The 18430-nt window shown below is 35.1% G+C and overlaps 1 protein-coding gene across 1 annotated transcript in view; it reads right to left on the reverse strand.

The window, feature by feature from the left end:
- Nucleotides 1–2949: 2949 nt before the first annotated feature.
- The window catches only part of ABCB1 (ATP binding cassette subfamily B member 1), a 47417-nt gene continuing 31936 nt past the window's right edge, over nucleotides 2950–18430 (reverse strand). The window contains exons 19-30 of the mRNA XM_069006753.1: nucleotides 17992–18138; nucleotides 17561–17665; nucleotides 16224–16301; nucleotides 14740–14823; nucleotides 13603–13806; nucleotides 11619–11719; nucleotides 10501–10641; nucleotides 9217–9373; nucleotides 8711–8908; nucleotides 6682–6888; nucleotides 5605–5751; nucleotides 2950–4285 (exon numbers count right to left, since the gene is read on the reverse strand). Coding sequence (XP_068862854.1) covers nucleotides 4091–4285; nucleotides 5605–5751; nucleotides 6682–6888; nucleotides 8711–8908; nucleotides 9217–9373; nucleotides 10501–10641; nucleotides 11619–11719; nucleotides 13603–13806; nucleotides 14740–14823; nucleotides 16224–16301; nucleotides 17561–17665; nucleotides 17992–18138 — 1764 coding nt within the window. The 3' untranslated portion in view covers nucleotides 2950–4090. The remainder of the gene's footprint in view (nucleotides 4286–5604; nucleotides 5752–6681; nucleotides 6889–8710; nucleotides 8909–9216; nucleotides 9374–10500; nucleotides 10642–11618; nucleotides 11720–13602; nucleotides 13807–14739; nucleotides 14824–16223; nucleotides 16302–17560; nucleotides 17666–17991; nucleotides 18139–18430) is intronic.

Below are 18430 nucleotides of genomic sequence, written 5' to 3' on the forward strand. Positions count from 1 at the left end.
CCTCGGTTCCTTTTCTCAGGAGAGAGACCGAGAGTTAAACTCCTTTGCATTTTAGCTAGTCTGCTAGCTGAGGCAAGAAAGTCTTTCCCTGGGACTTTGGTTTCTTCTTCTCTTCTGGACTGTTCAGCAACACCAGAACATCACCAGGAGGCCCTACACCGTGGCCTGGAGGGGCCCACACCAAACCCCAGCTCCGGAAAGAGAGAGCTGAGCCACGCATACAAAGAGCTTTGAATTTTACCAGGTTCTCTCCACAGCAAGAGGTTTTATTATTTAGCATTATTCTTTTTTTCCCATGCCTGCATGCACTCTGCTTGTTAAATAAATAACTTCTTTTTCACTTTCCTCTGAGGAATTTCTTCCCAAACCTGTGGAGGAGGGGTGGCTGAAACCTGCTTTCTTTGGAGGAGACGTTCCTTCCAGAGCATTTCCCGTAATTTGTCTCAAACCGGGACAGAAATACAGAATGAATTTATGATTAAACTACATTGTTCTAGACAATTTGTCTAGAAGACTGAGTACTTGACATTAACAGATATTTAGACTATTTAGACTGTCCATAGATACATTTACAATGTAGCTCTTTCTGCACAAGAATTGAATGGTTTTGCCCTGTGTTCACAAGCAGTTTATCAAGTTTTTTCTTTCCTCCCAGTTGTCTTCTTTCCTTTCAATGACAAAATCTACAAGTTAGACTGGATTTTGAGGGAGAGGAGTTACAAAGGTTCAAATAGACTATACACCTTGAGAAAGAGATTAACTTTGTGTCTCTTTGTGCTGTGAATGATTACAAGGATTATTCATTAACAAATGTTTAAAGGAGATTTTAGTGTCTTACAGAAATTAATGCTGCCAGGCAGCTTGTTTTTATAGACAAGTGTAGCAACATGAAAGAGACAATAGATTCAAAGGATTTACTCATAAGAAAGGAGAACTGGTTCCACTAAAGCTCAATTGATGGGGAGGCAGTAGGGAGGAACACCATGTAACTTCTCCCAGCCTGTGGGATAGTTCAGGAAGGACGTTGAAGGAGTGTCTGAAGAAGAGACTAGTGGAGATCCAGAACGTTTTCCTTTGGTACATGGTCTATGGTATTGGTGATAAATACTCCTTCACAAACTCTTGAGGCAAGGGAGAATGATGGAGTTTACTCATGCTCTCACTCTGTGTCAGAAATTATAGAAGGGTTTAGTAGTGAGATACTTGTTGCATAAGGAACAGCAAATTATCCTTGCAGAAGTAAATATGCTGGAGAAAGCTGGGCAATAGGACACTGTGGTATTTAACAGCTAGATAAGAATCTGCAGTAAGAATTACTTTCTAGACCTAAATCCTCTTTTTCTTCTGAGAACTCTATTTTGATTAGTTGTTTCAGCAAGAGGGCTATCAGACTGTTGAACTTAAGTCAGTGCTTTCTGTTTCCCCACAGTCAGTGGCATTTGCTTGCAAAGTCGTTAGGATTGCCAAGGTGGTGTCAATGCTGACACCTCTCTAAAGACTCGTCCCAAAGATAATGGGTCTAGAGGCACAGGAAATGTGTGGGAAAACATTAAATTACCTCCCTTCAAAACAGTGAGTTCTGCTTGAAACTGCTGCAGGCTCTCAAAAGAACAAGACAGAGGAAAAAAGGCCTATTACTTCAGAATAACAGCACATACATATCATCCTGTGTTTAGAGTGCTTATGGACAAAGACAAGAGCTGACTACTCCAACAAGGAGGACTTCAGAGTTCAGACAAGTATCTTGTGACATCAAGGGGAGCCAGAATGATCAGAGCCCAACTGAAAAGGCAGAGCTAATGAGTAAGACCTCTTATGCCCCTTGGAAAGGTGTGGTAGAATTATGGTCCTTACAGCAGAATTGTCCTAGTTCAGTCAATCCTTCCTTTGGGTAAAGCATTGCAATTTAAAGCTGTATGAATACAATATGATGAAGGACACATTTTTGGAGGTGTCTTTGTCTGTCCTTTTGGCTTTGTGCCTATAAATTACATGATGAGGTATTGAATGGTAGCTCAATTGTAGTACTATGGCTGTTGTGGTGTTCTGAAAAAAATTCTGAACAGGATTTAATTGTGAGCAGCAGCAAAGCTCTTCAAACATTTAGAGTGGATTTGAAATTATTATGCAAAGTTTTGTATAAGTCTCAGCAGATACTTCTTTAAAAATGTAGAAGAAAAGAATGGGGAAAAATAGATTGTTTTGGAAAGTTTCTACATTTGACATGAATTTCTGAAATATATTTTAAACTATATGACCAAAATTTTTAAAATTGGTTTTCAGATGTTTGTGGTAAAGTATTTACAGTGCTATCTTTATTTTCTTGAAGAGCTAAATTGGTCTAGTAAATCAGGCATCTTTGAAATGAGCTGGGGAAATAATCCAATAATTACTAATCCAATAAGTAGAAACTGTATAATCAGCAATTAAAAATTCTGGTTTAAAAACTAAATACTAACATCCAGAATTTAAAAAAAAAACAGTTTAGGTATGTTCTTAGTTAAATCTTCAGACTATAATGTTGAAGAGTTTAATTCTTTTTGAATTAAAAGAATTTAAAGAAATTGAAGAACGTTTAATTCTTACAGTTGCAAGTATAACTTATTTATATTATTATGCAGAGTAATATCCTTATTGATGGACAAGAACCTTATTGCATCAAGCAATACATAAATAGGAAACAAACAAATTTGTCAAATTGGTTTTCCATCTAAGACAGAAACAAAAGAAAAAAGGTATGTGATTCAAGAGGAATACGAGACTGCATCAATCAACATTCTGCAGAGTGTTATTACTACATGGTTGAGCCTAACTGATGAGCCTATCTGCCTGCAGACTGGTTCTGTGTGTATAAATATCTAGGTGTAGGTAAGACAGACCATATATATAAATCTCAGGGAATCAGAAATTGGCATGATGGGAGTGTGGACGATTGATTAATCATGACAGTTTTAAACTTAAAATCAAAACTTTACTGCATAAATATTCACTAACAAAATACATTTCTAATGTTTAGTTATTATTAATCAATATTACTCCATAGTCAAAGCAGTTAGCCTTTAATAGCCATCCTATATTAGCAAATAATATACAATATCCCAGAGCCGATGCCAAGAATTCAGCACCAATGGTTACAGTCCTTGCAAGTCTCAGTCACGGCAGTGATCAGGTTCAAGAGCTCTTCAACCAAGGACGCTAACACTGAAAAGGATGCCTTCCTTCCCCCTCCTCCAAGTCCAAATCCAGGATTTTCACCTTGTATAAAATATTGCAGTCTGTAGAGAGTGCTTAGTCCTTGACCTCTGACCCCTAGGATGCTGAGAGACTTGCAGATAGTACTTTCCCAGGCTGCAGCAGGTGCCTTGTCTTGCCCATCAGTTGTGGTCTTGGTTTTTTTTCTTATCTGCTGTTTCATTTCTGTTTCATTTCAAGCAGTCTTTCTCCATCTCTTAAGGTTGCAACTCTTCAACAAGCAGTAACCATCAGTAAGGTACTTACAGTTCTGGGACCTTTGTTTTCAGCCTGTGCCCATATTTTCAAGGCCCTTGCTGACATCCCAGGCTAAAACTCCACATGATAATAAGAGACATCTGGCATCAAGCTTCAGCTGACTGCAAGTTCTCGTAACAATTGGTAACAAGTCTAATAGGCCAGGACTGACTGTGTCGTACACAGGCACAGTGAGGATAAGGCTTGAGGTTTATTTCTGACAAGAGCAAAACTATTTTTACTGAGCATGAAAATATTTCCAAATTGCTTACCAGATACACTGGATTAGTGTGACTTTTTTTAAAAAAAAAAGTTCAAAGTTCAAAGCAAGCTAATATTAATTACATTTGGCTTAGCATGCTTCTACTTTCATGAGTGCAATGGGCATCTGCTTTGGCCACACAGAAAAGAGGTTTGAATAATGAAAACTAGTAGTGAGAAACTGGTACACATTTACTTAGTATTGTGTTTATATGACTTATGAAAGGAAGGAAAAACCATAAATATCAAGACTGACAGTGGATATTGAAATAATTGCAACGATAAAAGTAGCCACAGGGACAGTTCAGAGATAAGTACTGCCTTTAATTGAGATGTTGCATTACCCACTTTGAACATTGACCAGGGAATAGTAGATGCCTTTTTCAGCCAGAAGCTGCTGATGGGTGCCCTGCTCTACGACCTTGCCATTCTGGACCACTGCAATCTTGTCAGCATTTTGGATGGTGGAGAGGCGGTGAGCTATCACGATGCACGTACGACCTTCTCGAGCTTTATCCAGAGCTTCCTGGACAATCTGCACAATGAACAAACCAAAAGGTGAACTATTTGGGCAGCTCTTGTGAGATATACCTCAATTGCCATCTGTAAACATGTATGACAGTGAGGGAAAGGGAGTATCTGTTTCTCAAGCTTCTTGATTTACAATTAGCCTGTGTTGGCAAAGAGTCCAAACTGTTAGAGTGGATGATGCTGTGATAGTTAAGAGAGTCAGAAGGAACCAGGCTCATTACTGAGATGCATGGCAGGAAAACAAGAGAAAATGGTCTTAAATTGTAACAGGAGACGTTCTGACTGGATATTAGAAAAGGATTCACTACAAGGATAATTGAGCATTGAAACAGGGACAAAAACATCTCTAATTGAATCCCTTCGAGATTTTCAAGTACCCTACCAGACACAGCATAAAGCAATCTAAATTTGAGTGCAGTATTGGCCTTTGTGTGAAGAGGAGATTTAAATGGGGACCTCCACAGCTTCCTTTCATGACTGATTAATTATATATGGAAGTTAAGTCAATATTCTTGGGTCAACTGCTGTCATACTAATTCTCATGATTTCACAGGGAGTCTCATGAATCACATTTTTCTTAAAGCTAGCACTGTAAGAAAAATACCAAAAAGAATCTCTGATTTCTTCTATTTATTCCTTAAGTTTATTAATGCAGAATAAAATAAGATATTTAATTTCAATATGTAACCGGCACATAATCAAGAAAATGATAAATCATGGGATTATTTAATGACATTTTCCCCTTAAACCTCATCTTTTCATGCCTAAAATTGATCAAAATTTAGTAGAAAGATTTTAACTTTCCAGATTATAATATATGATAAGATATTTGCCTCGTTAATAGCAAGTATTTTTGTAGAGTCCCTGTTAATTTTCTACAACTAGATTGTACTTCTGTTGTACCAAGATTACAGCTTTGGGCTTAAAAAAAGAAGCAAATGTTTTAGCAATTTTCACTTGAACTTTTCATTTTAGCCATTAATATGTAGAAAGGACCAGAGAGCAATGGGAGAAGAAAGAAAACTTATGAAAGACAGATTTGACAGTTTCACAGAAAAAAACCAATTCTCTGGCAGCATCCTCCATCTTTTTGGTTTCTGCAGTTTGTGCATCCTGATTCAATTTTGCTAGAACTTTCTCGGTTGAAGCCTGAAGACTCCTAGGCTAAGGAATGCATTCTTCATAACAACTTCAATCTGCCTACTGCCATACAGATGTAAACAATACTTTTTTTGGCTTTAAACTGTGGGAGTAAAACCAGTAATCATAGTACAAAAAAAAAAAAAAAAATAGATTCCAGATTTAGATTCAGATTTAAGTTACCTTTTCACTCTCTGTGTCTAAGGCAGAAGTAGCTTCATCCAGTAGCAGAATTTGGGGCTTACGTACAAGAGCTCGGGCAATAGCAATACGTTGTTTCTGGCCACCAGAAAGCTGGGTTCCCTTGTCTCCCACACGGGTGTTGTATTTCTGGAAACAAAATACTAAGTTCAGGCTATGAATGAAAATCATTTCTGATGTATGTTGAAGCATATAACCTCTGACACCAGACACCCATAATCTGCATATTCCATGCCAGTAGCTGTCTGAAAACAACTAGCCAGAATTTCTATCTGCCACAGATCTAGAGATCTTTTACTAGTAGATTTCTTTATAACATCAAGCGTTTAATAAATTCAAAGCAATGAGGCCCTCTAAGGTTGAAATAGGTTATTCTCAATCAGAAGACACAACACCAGAGGTCAGTGAAAGTTTGTGACAATAGTGGGGTTCAAACTCGGACAAATCATGTCAAGTGAGATAAGAATTTAGGGGAAATGTGATTAAATTTTTAGCCTTTCTGAATACTTGTAATTACATCTTCCTGGTTGCTGCATGGGACAAGATTTTGTGATGGCAGACCCTTCATCTGACCCAAGATGTTCAGTCCTACGTTATTATATGTTTGTCATATATATATATAGGTGAAAAAAGTTCTTAGTAATTTTCAGACCACAGGAATACTAGAAATTTAAATTCTGACTATGTGTAACTGGAAGAAAAGTGTAAACTCATCAGTCTAGCAGAATCTTTTACATGTGCTTGAGACAGACAGGACCTTAAAAAGAAATGTTATACTTTAAAACCCCCAACCCTTACTACCAGCTCCTCTTTGTTATAATTGTGTGTTTTCTTCCCTGAGACCTTAAATGTTCCACTCTCCACCTGACAGTGGAATCTCTCAGAGTGAAAATAAGTATGGTAAACACAATTAAGTAAGGAAAATATTTAAACAATAATTTCAGGTCCATTTTAATCTCAGAGAATTATTGTACCCCAGTTAATTATAAGGAGACACAATTTTCCCTACCACTGTAGGTCACGTCCAGTTCTGAGAAGAAGAGAAAGGGAATTACTTACATTTGGCAGTGAGTCAATGAAGGAATGAATATTGGCTTCTTTTGCTGCACTAACAATTTCCTCAAAGGACACCTGCCGACTGTTATCTCCATAGGCAATATTTTCAGCAATAGTGAAGTCGAACAGGATTGGTTCTTGTGACACTATACCAATCTGAGCTCTCAACCACTGGATATTCAGTGCCTTTGCATTTTTACCATCAAAAAGCTGAGAAAGCAAACATTTTAAATTTTAGTCACATGGCTATATATATGAATTTGAGACTTGCTGTAAATTCATACACAGAAGCTATGTAATTGCAGCTCTTTCCTTAGTTCTTTCTTACCAATTACAAGCCCACATAATCTCTTCCCCTCCTTCTCATCTGTTCCAAAATTTTCTAATTCATAAAAGTGAGAACAGTCCCTTATGCTGCCTCAGTCCTTTTCTTTACTTGAATATTTAATTAGGATTTTGAAGACAGTGGAAGATAGGATATGTAAGCTAACTTCAAAGAACTTTGGGTAAAGTTCTTTCAATTGTTTCTTCAGCAGGAAAATTTTCCTCTATTTTGCACCTGTAAAGAAGAAATTTACTTCTGTGTTCCTTAAGATGTCATTTGCAGCCAGTTTTCTTTATTGGCAACTCTCTCATACTTCTGCTAAATTTGCCTGCTGAATTGCTACCATTAGATAAATGAAAACAGAAGTTTTAATTATTTCTTTTATGTATCAATTTAATAATCACATAAGTCACCTTAACTTGGACACAAGTATACCAGGACATTGAAAGGACTGTTCCATCTCCACTGGAGTGACCCAGTGCAGTGCTCAGGCTCTGTGTTGGGTGACATGATCAGCTGTCTAGTTGAAGAGGTGCCCCCTTCATAGCATGGCTATTGGAGGAGATTAATATAACTTCTCAGTTTGTGCTAGAACAGTCAATTGTCAGCCAATATAACTTTTTCTGCAAAGGAAAAGTGTTGTAATGAACCTTAAGTGGATTCAAAATCCACTGAAATAAGGGAACTTTTGTGAGCAGCTGTTTGGACAGTTACTGCTTTAAGCTAAGCCCCTTTCACTCAGTTCACAGAGCAACTCAACTTGAGAATTAGTCCAACACTTTTGTGGTTTCTATGCCACAGGCCTGTGCTTTACCCTTCAGTAAACTGTCGTTGGTTATTTATGGACACAAGGTCAAAAACATTGGTGAGGAAGTTGTACTTTGTTAAACACACTTTTGTGGCACCTATGCTGCTTCTTTCCGCACATCATTTTGCTACACTGGACCTTTTGGGGCACTTTTAACTTCAAAAAAATCTTTTCCATTGCATCTAGGCTTTATTTAAGTATTGCTTTATTTTTTGTGAGTATCTCTGCAGAGACAAGTACTAAAATCCTTCTTATTCTCACCTCATTCAGGCCAAAATGTGTGTTCTTTTTCAGACAAAACCTCTGAGCACATTTACATCAAAGAGCAAAAGCAATTAACAGTACCATTATGTGAAAAAAAAATGTAAAGTTGCTGTATAACTAGTATAGGAAACCCTACATATATTTTAAACCAAAATTACTGAAAGTATTTACAATCGATCACTTGATAAGTAGACATACTCATAAAGATGTTTCTAACAAGTAAAAATTATGAAAAAAATTACTTTTGTCAATGTTCACTGTTTTTTTTGAAAGAACATAGATGGCAAATTCTATTACTAGATTATACAGAAGTCGATACATATATTTATCAGCTTTTAAACTGATTCTTATTATAAAAACCTCAGGAAATTTGCCCTGAATTCAAAGCCATCATTAGACTGTGGATCAGGCATATTTTTATCACACAGATCTTTGTTAATTCATTGTAATGTGGGAAACCAGGACTTATATACTTCTCATTTAATTAAGGAGACCCAATAAGTCACTGCTGATCTTTAGCATTAAAATACTTAAAAAATAAAACTAGAAATATCTATTGTACTTATCACATCACATCAAACCAATGAAAAACAGCCTCACTTAACCTGTCGACATGTTCTTGCAAAAATACTTACCATTTCTCCATCAAGTGGGTCATAAAATCTCTCAAGCAGCTGAACAACTGTGCTCTTTCCACAGCCACTGCTACCAACAAGAGCCAGGGTTTGTCCCTTTTCTACTTTCAGATTCAAACCTTGAAGGATTTTGACCTCTGGTCGGTTTGGGTAGTTAAATGCCACATCTTTGATTGTTATGTTTCCCTCAAACGTTTCCTATAATTAAAATAGTATTACTGTTACATCTTTAAGACTATTTCACAGATGATTAAAACAGAATTGCAGAAGTATCCCCACACCCCCAGAAATCAAGAGAGAATTTCAAAACAAATACCCTTTTGGCTTTGTGCAAAAGCTGAACTCACAGTAGAGAACTTGGTCCATGTTGTGTTCAGTTAGTGTCAAGAACGTGTCGTGATAAGGATGTAATCAGAAGGAGAGGAGGAGTCAGTTTGAAGGAAGTGAGGAGGGTGCTGTCCATATTACCAATAAATAATATCACCCATCACACATGGCTTACTTACAGGCTTGTCTCCTTCCTCACTGTAACTATCTATTGAGGGCACTCTTTCAAACAGCAGAAACAAGTGGGCTGCTGATATCTTGGCTTTGGCATAGTCTGGAGCAAAAGAACTGGTTTGTCCTAATGCCATTGCACCAAATACAACAGCTGAAAACACTCTATAAAAGAAATCAGGAAAAAAATCAGCAGACAATGAAGAAAAGGACAGTGGAAATCTGGCTGCAGTCAACTTTTTCTTTTACTCAGAGAAAAAGAGGGCTAAATTTAGTAAGAATAAAGTAGTAATCAACTATTATTGCTTTAATTATTAAATTAGCTCCAGAAATGTCTTTTTACCCTCTTTTAATGACATGAGATAAACATGCCTGCAATCCAAGTTCAGTGTTTTCATACCTTATTAGCAGTAATTTCTTTTGTTGTTAATTCTGGTTAGTATATTAACTCTCATCTAGGCTATGAGGAAAGGGGTCAATGGATGGCAAAATTGTTACTCTAATCCTGTTCTATCATCACTGTGGTTTCCTCTCTATGGTTCAATGATCTTTGGGAATCAGTGATCCATTTTTAAGGCACCAATCAAAATAAGAAATCAAGCCTGTAACAAGGTGACAATAAAGATTTAGTTTTCTACTACATCTCTGCTGGAAAAAAATTGCAGGGTTTACAATACCAATAAAGGTTGAAAACTATGCTGTTATTGGTTTGCGGTGATTTTTATGCCATTTTATGTAATTTTACAGGCTACATTAGAATAGTTTAAGAACCTGTTGTCTTCAGCAATTACTTATTGCCATACACTATAGAAACAAAATCATCACCAAGAAATGGTATTTGACATATGACACCTCTTAGCCTGTTTTCAGGCAAAGTAAAATAGATTCATTTCTATTAATTTTGTCTTTTCTCTTCAGAGCTACATAAAGTGGTCTGTTTTATTCTGCATTTGAACAGCCTAAAAGGGCTCACAGTTTTTGCTCAAACCCTCCCTTTCAAATTTAACTGGAAAATCACTCAGCTGGCTAGAGATTTTCAGCTGGCAGATGGAATGCAGAAACTTTCCAATATATTCTGGTCAAAATCAGCTGTGTTAACTATGTCTAATGAGGTTGACAACAAAAAATCAGTATGTTTGACCTTCTTGGGTATTCAGGTCACTGATAATCCACACTGGTAGGATCTCAGTCTTTCATACTTGTTTCTATAGGTCTGTATTGAGCTATTACCTCTTAAACGATAAATTATTTTTCTAGACAGACAGAAAAAAGATTGCAAAAGAGATACTTACAAAAATACAGTTTTATACTCCATGTATTTGTTTACCACTAGATAGGCACCAAACCGGAAACAGCCGGCATAGGTAAAGAACATCATTGCTTGTGAAAGGGCAAAACAAAAGCCAAATATATGTGCCTTCTTCACAGAATTTCTATATAGAAAGAATGCATATTTTCATCAAAGTGTGCAATCATACTGAAGTCCTAATATGCAAACAACAACTGACTTCAATTGATACTGTTAGGAATGGAAAGTTTACATACACTGAAACATTAAATAAAAACACGTCTTCTCTCTCATAGGGCAGTAAGTCCCTATTTATACTAGAACAACAGAAAGATTAAAGTCTTGGAGCAACCCTGTCAATGTCAACCCTGTGAATGGTTAGGAACTGTTCAGCAAATTGTGAGATATGAATGCAAAACCCAGCAGCCTGAGAAAAAAGCTAAGTAATATCTTTTATGTCCTGCACTGTGCTCTAACCACTCAATTATTACGGTAGATGTGTTAGTGGCACCCCTGCTTCTTTCCCATTATATCTGTGTACATATACTTTCATTTCCTTTACTTGTCTCATGGATGTTTGAAAAGAAAACATTCCATTCTGGAATAAACAATACTTTAATTGGCAGAATATTTTTAGTTGTTTACTTTAAGACTTTCAAATTTTGATTTAGTCCAGACAGATTTATATTACTTTATTTTCTGCCCCAAACCAGTGAGTAATTATTCAAATGCTTTCAATCTTACTAACACTTTAAAAAATGGCTTAATGGAATATTCAATTTACATGAAAAAGGTTTTAATTAAATGTCCAAAACAATTCAGGTGGAAATTTAGGTTAGACCACTTTGAAAGCTCACTTAAAACTAAGATTTTTCCAAACCAAGTGACACTGTAATAGAAGATACCAATATTATAACAGAAAATTAATTAAATAAAATTCTAAAAAATATTGACTGGTGATGGTTGTATTTGTCAATAAAAATATGCAAAATATTGACATCAATTCTGAGATAATTAAATTATACATTAAATCATACACTCTACAAAAAAATCTATTTCTGTTGAAGTAAATGTTTGCAATTTATTACAGGTATTTTTTTAGCTTAGTTATTTTTATTATACCTGTATGGTACAATCAAATGTTCTCCATACATCGACTCAAATTTTCTTTCTCGGGTCAAGCTAACAACAGTTCTAATATTTTCTATTGCTTCTGTGGCAATCTGCAATAGTAAAACAAATGTTTTAATCAAAAGCTAAGATTATGTTGCAATTCCTTATTTTAAATTAATAAAAATATTCTGTTGGAATACAATTTTCTATTTTTATACTGGTTATTAAAATCATAGACTGTTGATATAAAAACAAGCATTTTATATTTTTCTTTTTATGACAATGAGATTTTCTTACAATGCTCAGAATTTTCTGATAAGACCTCTTTAATGTTTAACAAATAGCTGGTGAAAAACCATTTGACAATGATGACAGTTATGGAGAAGATACTCAACAAGAAAAATGGCATATTGGCATTCAACTTCCAGTCCACTGAGTTTGGGCTAAAATCAAAATGTGCAGGTTACTTAGGTGCCTTAGTGCTAACTAAGCGCTAACTTAGATCTCAGCAGTAAATATTTGCTCTGATACATTCTTTAAGCTTGCAGATTCTTTAGACGTGAGTCATTTGTATGCACAAAAAGGCCAGGGGAGATTCTGATTAGATATTAAAAAAAATTCACTGTTAAGGTGGTCAGGCATTCAAACAGATTGCCCAGGGAGATGGTGGAGTCTGCAGGCATTCAAGAGATGGATGTGGCACTTGGGGATGTGGTTTAGGGGTGATTATGGTGGTGCTGGCTTGATGGTTGGACTTGATGATATTGAAGGTCTCTTCCAACCTTGATGCTTCTGTGAAAAGACCTTCAAGGCTTTAATGCATTTTGTTAAAATATACATTTCATGCAATTTTAGTTTAATAAAGACCATAATGTAAGTTTTTTCAGTAACCTAAGTTCAGCAACTCTTTGCAGAAAGCAAATTTTCCAGGTGGAACACGATTTTTACTGAAAAAAATTTTAAAAATATTAAAAAAAATTTTTTTTAGAAATGAAAATTGAATAAAATGCCTGTAGACCAGTGCTTTCTTAGGTGGCCTTGAGAAGGGAAACTCACATTACCATGAAAAGAAAATATTTTTAAAGTTTTGAAAAAAAATATCATAGATGTTTGGAACATCTGTGCTAATTCTTCACAATGTGCTGCACTAATAAAGTCTTTAGTGTCTATTCCAAGAACTGTCAATTATTTTCTGTCACATCTAAAAAAAAACCAACATGAAATAAATGTTCATCCCTTAGAGAGCAGCAGAAGAAATGTACCCAGTTGAAAGGAAAGGAACGGAATTGCATGTTCTTAGATAAATGATTTTCTTTTCAGCAGCTTTTAAAAACAGTACAGCATAGGAAGAGATTTTAGAAAAGTTTTACCTTGAAGAAAGCAATATCTGGAAAGTGATGAGATAATTGTTCCCAAAAGGATTTTTGGAATGAAGTGACATTAAATGTCTTCATTTAATTTGTTAAACAAGAGTCTAGCCTTCTTGCTTTTCAGTTCTCATCTCTCTCTTCCACTCCAGAAACAAAGGAATGGCAAACAGAAACCAGTGAAGTTATATATATATTTTCACCACAAACATTAATGAGATGAAGGAGGGAAGAGAAAAAAAAGAGCAGTGTAATAAACATAAGAGAGATGACATGCCAAAGAGGGTTGACACACAAAAAAAAATAGAATGTCAAAATGGAGATGGTTTCAAAATAAGAAAAACAAAGATGAATAGAAAAGGAATGAGAAGAGAATATGCCTGAATAGTGTTTAGCACATTCTGAGATTTATCAACTACAAAAATATTAATAGCTTAATAACATAAGTCTTTGATTTTTACTGAAGAGGTGTTGATGGTCTGTAGGTCTACTAGTGTAACTGGCTGTCTTTGGAACTTACAGATTGTAAAATTTTCTGTATTTGGAAGTAATACATCCATTAACAATGCTTTGGTAAATATGACCATATACATTATACAGAAGTAGATTAATTTCTCTAGACCCACCTTTCCTGCAGCTTCCAGCTCTTGTTTATCTTTCTTAGCATGCCCAGCCAACATTTTCATTTCAATCATTCCTGCCACCGCAATGATGGGCACAACAGCTAAAAGTAGCAGGGTCAGCTGCCAGCCATAAACTAATGATATAATAATTCCAGTCCCCAGGTTGGCTACGTTTTGGGCAATTAATGCTAGTCTGACACCAGTTGCCTGGAGAAAGAAAAAAGGCATCTATTACTAACATAACTGCATTTTAAATAAGGAAAGCATTTTCACCCACAAAATTCCTGATTCTCAAAACACTGCTTAGAAAATCTTAACTCAGTTTTGCTATTTTTCAAAATGAGAGTTTCTTAAATGCTTTTGTAAAAAATTATCTAGATAATATTTATTTCTTCTTTCCCCATATTCTGATTACTTAAATTTACTCTGCAATTTCTAAATTCTGCTCTTGAAACTGAACAAACTTTACCCTCATCACATACTCATATTTACATCTAAACATTAAAAATCTGTCATATTTTGTAGATCATAGAGCTAGCTTTACAAGTCATCACATAGAGCCCAATGAAGAAGAATATTAAACATTTAACTTTTCCTATGGAAATAAAGCCAAAGATACTTCAGAACTCTACAGTTCAAAAAAAACCAGCACATAACTTCATATAGCAGTAAGAATTCACTTAAGCATACACAAATAATTACATTCAGTGTACTTTAGCTTGATATTACAGACCCCTGAAAGTACACAGTTTACTTTTAAAGAATGTCCAAAAAGTAACTGAGAAAAGGAAGTCTATTGCTCACAGTTCTTTTTTTTTTAAGAAATCTGTACGATCAAAAAAATAGCAGGAGATCCTACACTGAATAGATTTAGTTGCATGTCTTTAGGTGAATAAGACCTCTTTAAAAAGACTTCTTAAATAAGAGATTCCCAATAAATTTGTTTAACAAGGAAGACCACAATACAGCACAATAGTAAACTTGTCATAAAGTGCATCAGTGCATTCTCTACCAGCTATTATTTTATAGGAAATTTTAGTTGTCAAAATCAAGACTGTTATCCATCCAGTCAAACCCAAGCTGCAACTTCACTATATACTAAACCAAATATGAAAAATTCCAAACCAAAATTTTACTTACTCCTTTCACTTGAGAGGCATCATTAGCAAGTCTTGTGGTTAATGCTCCAGTGCTATTTTTAGGATTATCAAACCAGCCCATATCCTATAAAAAGAAACATTATTTTTAAGATCAGTGTTTGGACATTTCAAATAAACATTTCAAATAAAGTAAATCTGGTATGTGGCAGTGCCTCAGTTCTGCATATTTAAGTAAGTTTAATTCCGTCATTGCACATTGAATATTTTTAGAAAAAAGTGTAATCTTGTGAATCCTCCAATGTACTCATTATCACTGCTGAGAAGGAAGGAGAGCAGCTGAGAGATTCCCAAAAGAAAAATTTACTCTCCCTCACTGCTGCTCCCTCACTGAATCTCCTTGGAGGAGAGGGCTCTTCAGTCACACTCCCTCATGGTTGCAAAGCTGTTTGGGGAGGGGTTAAGTGTAAAGCATTTTCAGGTTAAAAACAAAACATTCATTGCTTTGTTTCTTCCCATATTGAAGAGGCTTATTTGGAAGAGAGACACCAACAAACAAAATAACAAAACCCCTCAACCAAATGAAAAACCAAACTGGTGTATCTGATCAAAGTTAATCGTTGGGATCAGGTACGCAGTTTATGATTTGTTCACCATGTGACCAAATATCTGATTTAAACTTTCATGTGTAATACACATCGAATGAAGTCCTGGTGATGTATTACAGGCATTTGTGACCTCAAGACTCAATTTTAAGATTGCCTTTTCATTAGATTTTCAGTATGGCTGATCTATAAATTGTAATTTTTCAGTTTCAATGTGACAGTTTCCTGTCACATTGAAAACAGTCATTTCACATGAATCAGATTCTGCATCTACATGTAGCCTTATGTGCAAGACTTAAACCCCATAACTATCATACTGTGTATTTCAAAATCTAAAATACTGATCCTGAAATCATACAAAATTAAGGCAGTTTTAGAATTACTTTACAACATTATGTTCTATTTATATTTTAATTTTCTGAAAGTGGTTTTACTTTTCAAATATACAACCTTATTATTGCATTAACAAACAGCAATTATAGATTTGGGGGCTCTTGGACAGAGATTTCCAATAAATTAAAAAAACACATCTGTACGCATCACAATTTACATCAGACATTTGAAGTAAGAGTTACAGTGTAAGTTGTGTTGCATTTCTTTAGGGGAGAAAGGGCACCAAGAAAGCAAAGCAGGCAAATGAATAGATAATGGGATACTGCTAGTGCACATCAACTTGTCAGGCCCTTGTAACTTGGCTGTAAAACTAAGTCTTTGCAAGGAGTACATGAAAAGCACTTGTATTGATTTAAGACTCTCCCTCTAAGGATGCTTTGCTTAACCACATGTAACTAATCAAATTGGTTTCTAGACTGATTTAAACAATCTTCTCTGTATGATAGACTGATGTAGAATACAGTTATTTTATACCAATACAATTAATTATTTTTAAAACCCTGGAAATCAAAATATTTATTATCTTTACCTGTCTAAGCATTGCTTTAAATGCCATGAATCGAAGCCTCATTGTAAGAATTTCTCCAGCTTTGCCAAATGTGAAACCCTGTTTGAGAAAAAGTACAATGCCTAGTATTACACTGTTTGTGTTTATTCAATAAATATTTTACATAAATTGCCTCTACATTGTCAAAGCACAAAATATTGCAGTCCTGTTTCACAAAGCAAATGTAACAACAGGCTTAATATACATAAATTCTAGGTTCACATAGGTTCACAGTACAGACATTAAAATATTATTTTTGAAAAAATTTAGGGAGCATAGCAATATTTCCCAGCACTGCTTCACCAGCATGCTTTAAGGAGAAGGTCTCTAATCAACCCTTTGACTTCATTTGCATGAGTCAATCGAAGTCAGATTTAAACAAGCAGCATTTAGGCCATTAATTTTAGATTAAAGACTTTGTGAAGCAACCTGGGTTCACCAAAGTCCAATGCATCCCTCAAATTTAAAACATTATCTGAACATTTATAAATTGAGCAAACCTATCAGAGCCCTGTACTACTCAGCCTTCTGTACTGAAGGCCTTTTTCGCTTGTGCAGCAAGACAAATCCATAAACAAACCAGCAGGTTTCTGCAAGAGACTGTTTATTCTGCTGTCCCAAGTGCACATTATTATTTCACTCTTAGGCTCATTTAACAGATAAAATTATACCAACATCTTCAGAAATTATAAACCAGTATATGACAATATTTAATATGATTACCATATTTTTTTCTTTTTAAGTGGCACTATCATTGCAGGTACAACCATTTGTGTTTCAGCAGGAGGAACTGAATATCAGCATGATGAGTGTTACCTGACAAACTGGGCCTGGGAGCCTTTGGGGACTCCCATAGGAGAAATATGGGACATTCCTTTGGATGAGGAAAGGGCTAGGGAAGTAAAAAAATGGAGAACTAAGGCAGGAGATTGATAGATTTTCAATTACTAACAGATTCAAATAGGAAGGCTTGAGGGTGAGAAGGGGGTGGTAGAATGTAAAGGCTGGAGGGGTTGCCTGGTAGTTGGCAATGGAAAAAGAGCAAGAAAATTCAGAGTTTCATTGCTGAGAACTGTTTGACTGATGAACGAGAGAGGAAGTTCTGAAATTAAGAGGTCTGAATAGGTTCGAAAGCCTCTTACACACAAGAAGCTCTACGTCAAAAAAGTTTCAGCACAAGACACATCTAGAACCATAACTACAGTTTCTGGTTTGAGTTGGAGACATGTATTATAAAGACGCAAATTTTTAGTATATTTCAGGTCTGGTTTCTAAAACATGAATAACAATTGTAATTAGGCTAAGTTAATAAAACGTACCTGGAAAAAAAAAGTAAAAAAGGAAACAATTCCAAGTACTAAAAATAGCAGTGAATATAAGTTGCTCTTTTCTCTTAAGATGTCCTTGTCAGTTTCTGAAAAAATCTATAAAATAAAATTGGACACAACATTTTAAAAAAATTAACTAACAGCCTAAAATACTTTAATGTTTCTCAATAACTATTTTTGGTAGTCAATTGCATTCATATAAAATTTGAGCATATGTTACATAATATTTAAAGTATAACAAGCATATTTCAGGTTGTAGAAAGATTTTTAGGATTTTGTAAATTTCATACAACTTTTCAGATTTTTGCAAGAGTGCTTCATCCACTCTTCAGCGTCATTATGCAGTGATTGTTTTAAACCTAATTTTATTAGAAATAAATTTTGTGGGCTTACAGTTTTTTGCATATTTTACTCCAACTTACCCCTATAATTTCGGAAAATATGATTGCAAATGCAGGTTGTAAACCTCCATTGATAATTGCACACAAGGTTCCAGCTACAAAGTATGGCCATTCAGTTTTGTTCAACTTCATAATTTTCAGAAATGAAGCTGGACGTAGTTCTTCAGCCTTAAAAACATGAATTCTGTTAGGACAAACAGGAATGTATTTGGAGAAATATGAAGAAAATGAGAGTTTAATAATCAATTTCCTATTCCTAGAATCTATTCAGGGGAAGCAAAAATTTATAGTTTTTAATAACACGAATAAATGATTGTACATTTTAAAAATTATTCTAACACAAGGAAGGAAGAGTTGTACACTATATTTATACTCTTGTCATTTTATATTAGTCTATCCATATAATTTTTGTTGGTGAATACTTTGATATTGGTCATTGATGACCGAACTACTCATTCTG

The sequence above is a fragment of the Aphelocoma coerulescens genome, chromosome 2 (genome assembly GCF_041296385.1).
Source record: "Aphelocoma coerulescens isolate FSJ_1873_10779 chromosome 2, UR_Acoe_1.0, whole genome shotgun sequence".
NCBI classification, from domain to species: domain Eukaryota; kingdom Metazoa; phylum Chordata; class Aves; order Passeriformes; family Corvidae; genus Aphelocoma; species Aphelocoma coerulescens.